Source organism: Liolophura sinensis, chromosome 3 (assembly GCF_032854445.1).
Source record: "Liolophura sinensis isolate JHLJ2023 chromosome 3, CUHK_Ljap_v2, whole genome shotgun sequence".
Lineage (NCBI taxonomy): Eukaryota > Metazoa > Mollusca > Polyplacophora > Chitonida > Chitonidae > Liolophura > Liolophura sinensis.
The window spans coordinates 16445319-16452711 of NC_088297.1; the positions used below are offsets into that span (position 1 = coordinate 16445319).

Sequence of the window (7393 nt, forward strand, 5' to 3'; positions counted from 1 at the left end):
GTGCGTCATTGACTTGCCGAAGGGCGATGCTTTACTCTGGGAACTTTGTTTTTGTATAGATTACTTCCGGAACCCTCTCAACCCTCATGTGAACGGAAATGTGAAAAATTCTTGAGGATGGCGTTTAACACGTATCAGGCAAAAAAATGTTCGATGTAAAAACCGGGAAAAGTTAATGAAATGGATATGTAAATAAATACTGATTATTTATTTTATGCAGGAATTGGAAGAGTTTATTGCTGAGTCTGGGGATGATGGGATTATTCTCTTTAGTTTGTCTACTATTCTGCCATTGTCTGAGACCGACATGGCCCAGATATTCCTCGAAGCTTTCTCGGCTTTGAAACAAAGAGTTATCTGGCGAGGGGAGACAATCCAAGGCTCTTCGGACAACATCATGTTCTCAAAGTGGATACCACAGAACGACGTTCTGGGTATGGAATTGATTGTGAATTTAGTAGGTATTGTTTTTAAGTAATTGTGATTTAGATAGGCGTAGCCGCAGCTTATCTTTGCGTCTGTCACCTAAGCATAGCAAACTATGAGACTGATAGAATCTTTACCTTACCTGTCCAGGGCCGGAATACGGGTATTTTAAATTATGACTGTACGACATCGTGAAGACGTCCCTTTGTCATGTGACGTAGTTGTTTTCTTGGCAGAGTAGGGTAAACCACTGTTCGCTGGGAACCGACTTATACCTGTAGCGAGAAGACATATTCTGCCACACTTTGCAAGTACTATCTAATTTCTTTTAAATCGGGGCTAGGGGTGTATGAACATAGCGCAGTTTTAATACAATGTCTGAGTTTGTATGTAAACAGTTACAGTAAAGGCGTGACTGGGATACATTTCTACTTTCTTTTACTTCATAGCGTGATATTTGCAGTATACTGCTATGGGATTTAATGATCTTTAAGCATGAAGCGTAGTGGACAAGGTACTGGTTTTGACTCATCGCTTGTTACACACGTGGGGCCTATGTCTTTCCGACATCATTATAAACTGTTCAACAGGTAACTGTTTCCAGGAAACTATCTCCGGTTATAATTATAAATTCATTAAGAGGCATTTGGAAGTTGAGAGAATATAGTTTCTATATGCAGAAGTTGTGCTTGACAACAATGATATAGAATGTACATGGAAAGGATATAATCAGAAGGCTTTATCGATATAAAAACCGTGTGGCATTAGAATCATAGTTGTATAATTTGAAAAAGAGCTGTGGTAATAATTTTATACATGAAACTGGAATTTAAAAAATGGAATTTGACTTTGGATATTCTTTCCCCGGTGGATTGCCTGAAATGACATTGGGATATTTCTTTTATTGTCCCATTCTTGTAACTCAACGTTAACTTTGATGCGTTGGTTTTCGCGGAGGTTCGCACTCTTAGAGTGTTTAGATTGGAGTCCGAGTCGTAACCATTCTGACTTGTGTTTACACGTTCCTAACTGGAGAGAAAACATGCTGACATACAAAACTCTACATCTTTGTGTTGCGTAGGTTCTTCAAAGACACGAGTTCTCGTTTCGCACGGAGGACTAAGTGGCGTTCAGGAAGCCATGTACCACGGCGTTCCCATGGTGATTGTGCCCATGTTTAGTGATCAGCCGGACAATGCGATTCGGGTTGAAGCTCATGGGTACGGGGTACGCCTAGATCCATTTAACCTGACTGCAGCGTCCATTGTGGCAGCAGTGAAATCTGTGATATCTGACAAAAGGTAAGTGACTTTTAACTCTTTCTGGCGAGTAATGTAGGACAGTAGAACATGTGATATCCGACAACATGAAAGTGATTTTTATTTCTCCTCAGTGTGTAATGAAAAACAGTGGAAACTGTTATATCTGACAACAGGTCGGTGACTGTTATCTGTTGACAGCGCGTAATGTAAGATAGTAGAATCTGTGATATCTGATCAAAGGTAAGTGACTTCTATCTCTCTCAGTGTGTAGTGTAGGACGATGGAATATGTGATATCTGAGAACAGGTAAGTGACTTTAATCCCTTTCCCGAGTGTGTAGTGTAGGACGATGGAATCTGTGATGTCTGACAACAGGTAAGTGACTTCTATCTCTACCCCAATGTGTAGTGTAGGACGATGGAATATGTGATATCTGATAACAGGTAAGTGACTTTTATCTCTATTCTAATGTGTAGTGGAGGACAATGAAACATGTAATATCTGACAACAGGTAAGTGACTTCTATCTCTCTCAGTGTGTAGTGTAGGACGATGGAATATGTGATATCTGAGAACAGGTAAGTGACTTTAATCCCTTTCCCGAGTGTGTAGTGTAGGACGATGGAATCTGTGATGTCTGACAACAGGTAAGTGACTTCTATCTCTACCCCAATGTGTAGTGTAGGACGATGGAATATGTGATATCTGATAACAGGTAAGTGACTTTTATCTCTACCCCAATGTGTAGTGTAGGACGATATAATCTGTGACATCTGGCAACAGGTAAGTGACTTTTATCTCTCTGAGTGTGTAGTGTAGGACGATGGAATATGTGATATCTGATAACAGGTAAGTGACTTTTATCTCTACTCTAATGTGTAGTGGAGGACGATATAATCTGTGACATCTGGCAACAGGTAAGTGACTTTTATCTCTCTGAGTGTGTAGTGTAGGACGATAGAATCTGTGATATCTGAGAACAGGTAAGTGACTTTTATCTCTCTGACTGTGTAATGTTGGACGATGGAAGCTGAACACTTACAAAAGGTAAGTGGCGTTCTTGTCCGATCCGACGGTTTTACAACATTCTAACCTTTTTGATTTATTGATTTATTTGATTGGTGTTTTACGCCGTACTCAAGAATATATTATTTATATGATGACGGCTAGCATTATGGTGGGAGGAAACCGGGTAGAACCCGGGGGAATCCCTCGACCATGCGCAGGTTGCTGAGAGACCTTCCCACGTACGACCGGAGAGGAAGCCAGCTTGAGCTAGACTTGAACTCACAGCGACTGCATTGGTGAGAGGCTTCTGGGTCATTACCCTGCGCTAGCGCGTTAACCAACTAAGCCTCGGAGGCCCCTTTGACCTCTTTGTTAGTGACAGGAGCAGCGGAATAATTTTAATGAACACATGTATATAGCTGCTGAATTGCTGTACTGGTACAACAGTGTGCGATAGAAATTGAGTGGGTAGAAGTTTTGTATGAGCCACTATGGAGCCTAAACTGTTTTAACACCCTCTATATTAAAATTCACCCTGATTTAGTACATATTTACTCACAACATACAGTTTACTTTTTAATGTTAAAATCGTGTACATTGCGATGTAAAAACATTAGATATATTTTGGCAATTATTGCAGGATGGCTGACAGGATGAGGGATCTTTCTCAGAAACTTAAATTTGACCAATCATACATGAGCGCCAGAGAAATGGCGGCGTTTTGGGTTGAGGACGTGATGAAGTATGGCCACCTGTACCCGCGTCCAGCCAATCAGGATCTCTCTTACATACAAAGTCATGGCCTTGATGTTGTGGCGGTTTTCGCTTTGATATGCTTTGTGGGAGTCATGGCTCTTACAAAACTTGGCAGAATGATTTTTCCAAAAATCATCAGATCATCTGAATCAAAGATGAAAGGCGTATAAAAATGTGAAATTTTCTTTACATTGGAATTTGTTCCATGTCATTCATGTCAAAAGACTCTATCTTTTATTTAAGGGTAATGATTGTTACTGGGATTGTCGTAGTTTATGTACCATCTTTCATGTCATATTTTAGTCCGCGTTCAAATGAATGAATGGATGATTATGGCTAAACGCCACATGAGCAATATTTTAGCAATATCGTGATTATCGTGAGTCCTAATACGAGATTATACTCATAACCTTATTTTTATTTCTTTATTTGTCTGTCTTTCTGAGTGATTGAATGATAAAAGTGATGCACCTCTTTGACCATAGTTTAAGAATTTGTGAATGTGGACTGAGGAATTGGTTAATAGAGATAGGGTGTCTTTGTGTCCTATTTGACCATGGTGAAAAGTACATTTTACACCAATACATTTCCTTTACCTTAATTGTAACAGTAGATAGGGTGGTAGAGGGGAGTTGTACATTAGGATAAAGCGCGGGGTACCTTCTAGATACATATGCGTTTACTGGTGTCGGTGAAATAAAATCACGAATAATCCCAACACGTGTTGCCTTATATCTAGGATCATAAACGGAAAGATATCCCTGTAGCGCTCTCTAGTACTGCCAGATGTAACAGATGTTTGTTTTGTACATTTGCCACTTCGGTCTCTAGAGATAAACCCACTGTGCTAATTTTTTTTGCCACTATTGACTTCTAGTTGTCTATATCGTTTTGTGTTTTACGCTGTATTTAAGAAAATTTCAGTCATACAACGGCAAGCACCATTATGGTGAGAAAAAAATGGACAGAGCGAGTGGGAAACCCATGACCATGCGCAGGTTACGGCCGGAGAGGAGGCCAGCATGATCTGGATTTGAACTCACATCGACTGTGTTGGTGAGAGGCTTCTGGGTCATTGCATCGTGCTGGCACGCTAATCGCCACGGTCACGGAGGCCCCACGTTTTCCTTTTATATTTATGAAGGCAACGAATCGCTGTTTGTTTTTTGTCTTTGTCCACATCTAAATAGTTTTGTACTTTCTACATCATTTTGCGTATATTTAGGAAAGCGGGCAGTGTCTATTATTTGAAGAGTTTGATTTGATTTGTGTATGTAAATTAGACAACGATGACATCAATAACAGGCATTGCAGTAGTCTTGTTGTTGCATTGTGAAAGCAAAGCTGATAAGTTTAGCGTGTGCCCAAAGCATAGATTTGCTGAAGTTATCTTGATAGGGATTATAGCAAGAATCAAGATGGTCGTTGGGATGTCATGGTCACCGATTTAACGCAGGCAGTTATAGTACATTGTAACAGCGTAATGCGAGAAGCAGCAGTACAATGCGAGAAGTGACAGTACAATGCGAGAGGTGACAGTACAATGCGAGAAAGAGCAGTACAATGCGAGAAGTGTCAGCACAATGCGAGAAGTGACAGTACAATGCGAGAAGTGACAATACAATGCGAGAAGCAGCAGTACAATGCGAGAAGTGACAGCACACTGCTAGAAGTGACAGTACAATGCGATAAGAAGGAGTATTATGCGAGAAGTGACAGCACAATGCGAAAAGTGACAGTCAATGCGAAAAGTGACAATACAATGCGAAAACTTACAGTACAATGCGAGAAGTGACAGTACAATGCGAGGAGCAGCAGTACAATGCGAGAAGTGACAGTACAATGCGAGAAGTGACGGTACAATGCGAGAAGCAGCAGTACAATGCGAGAATTGACAGCACAATTTGAAAAGTTACAGTACAATGCGGGAAGTAATAACTGTGTGGTTAATTTAAATGGAATTGTCCTTATCAAAAAGTTCTGGCCAAAAGCAACAGTACAAAGCGAGAAGTAACAGACACTGCAAGATGTAACAGTACAAAGCGGGAAATAACAGACAATGTGAAAAGTACCGGTTCAATGCGAGAAGTAACAGACAATGCGAGAAGTAATAGACAATGCGAGAAATAAAAGTACGATGCCAAAGTAACAGTACAATGCGAGAAGTAACAAGCAATGTGAGAAGTAACAGGCCATGCCACAAGTAACAGTACAGTGCGAGAAGTAACACACAATGCTGGAAGTAACAGTGCTATGCGAGAAGTGATAATTGTGAGGTTAATTTAAATGGAACTATCCGTGTCAGACATGTTCATCGAAACCGAAACCTTTATTTGAATTTACCTCAAATGGGGTCTTTCTCAGGCTTCCGACTATTGTTCGTGACACCAATTCGGTTGCGTTATGATTAGAGCGTCCCCCTCGCAGTTGTAGACCCTGGGATCAAACCCGGGTGGGTCATACCGAAGACCTTAAAAATGGCACTTTCTTCAGCAGTGAGGGGTCAGAATAAGGAAACACGAGTGGTTGGTCCGGTGTCAGTAAAATGCGACTGGGTAGGGTCCTTGACTCGCCCTGCCACAAGAATATGCAGTATATGTACGCACACCTAATGACTCCACCTCGTCATGTGACTGAAAAATTGTTAAGTATGACGTTAAACCTCAAGGATACATACGCAGTACTGTCCTTGCTCGGATCATTAAAAATTCTCTTTGCGAGAAATCTTTGCGGTTTTCCCATACACTGTTGTTCAAGACTGAAGCAAACAGCTGCGTGGTGAGTAGTCAAAAACAAAAATACAATGGAACTGTAAACGAATGATATTCTAGGGTGGCCTACTTTTTCTGTTATATTGTTACATCTTGAAAACATTTAAAACTCTTCTCCGGAATCTGGAAACGGATCAAGCTGAAATTTGATGCGCTGTTACAGCATTCACAGAGCATCAGATGTTGCAAGGAACGGTAAGTTTCAATGAAAACTGTACAAGTTTGTCATAGGTAATATGACGCCACGTAATGACCTCATTTATGAAGTTACAAGTATGCAGTTTCAAATCTGCTTTCATTTATTTATCTTTGATGCACGGTTTTCACTAAAATAGCGGTCAAACCTCAAAAAAGTGCGAGATTGTCCCACTTTTGAAGATCACTTGACCGTAAACCATTGCTGCAGTGATCAGCAGGTACATGTAGATCAACTATTGTCTTCGTTTCAGTCCCATGTAACCATTTTACACAGTTGAATAGTCTTGGCTGTGAAATAGCGAGCCGTCAGTAATTATTTAATTCCCGACCAGTCACACAATGAAGTACAAACTTTACCAGCGTTAACATGTTGCATATGCATGTATTCCACAGCGACATATTGTCCACGGCGAAAAAAAATGTGCTGTTATTTTAGGCCTCATCTACATAAAGTAGAGACTTCCACATGTCTATAGGCACCTCAATTTGTAATTGGATGAACACTCGAATGTTCAGTTTGATAACATCTGTTCTGCTGTACAGATTTCCGGGGATTACGAGTACTTTATAATACATTTTATCGATAGAAAGGAAGATAGTATTTGTTTTACCAGAATTATAGTTCGCTTTCAAGCTATGATATTGCTTACATGTGCGATCCACGCGTTACCGCTGTATTGTGGGAATCTTTGCGTTGCCTCATTTGCAAGTTATCTTGCCGGACGGACAATTTAGACCAGTGATGGATTTTCCTTTGTAATTCCCTTGTAGGCTTGATATGCAACCTATTTTTGTATTTACGTGTAGCTGAACCAACTTGAAAATTCTGAATTTCTTTCCGAAGTCTGCCTTTCTAAAGTCTTCATTGAACAGGTTGTATAGGACTGAAGCAAACAGCTGCCGTAACTAGGGTGACTTAAGTTTCATTTGTCTCAATTTTTTCTCTCTCTAAATATGCTGTGGACTAGATGTA

At 40.4% G+C, this 7393-nt stretch overlaps 1 protein-coding gene across 1 annotated transcript; it reads left to right on the plus strand.

Annotated features, from left to right (window-relative positions):
- The first annotated feature begins 349 nt into the window (after positions 1-349).
- Positions 350-3688, plus strand: LOC135463595 (UDP-glucuronosyltransferase 2B18-like). The gene is made up of 3 exons (XM_064740911.1): positions 350-434; positions 1508-1727; positions 3336-3688. Exons 1-3 carry the CDS (start codon positions 398-400, stop codon positions 3619-3621), a joined length of 543 nt encoding a protein of 180 aa, XP_064596981.1. The 5' UTR covers positions 350-397; the 3' UTR covers positions 3622-3688.
- The last annotated feature ends 3705 nt before the right edge of the window (positions 3689-7393 follow it).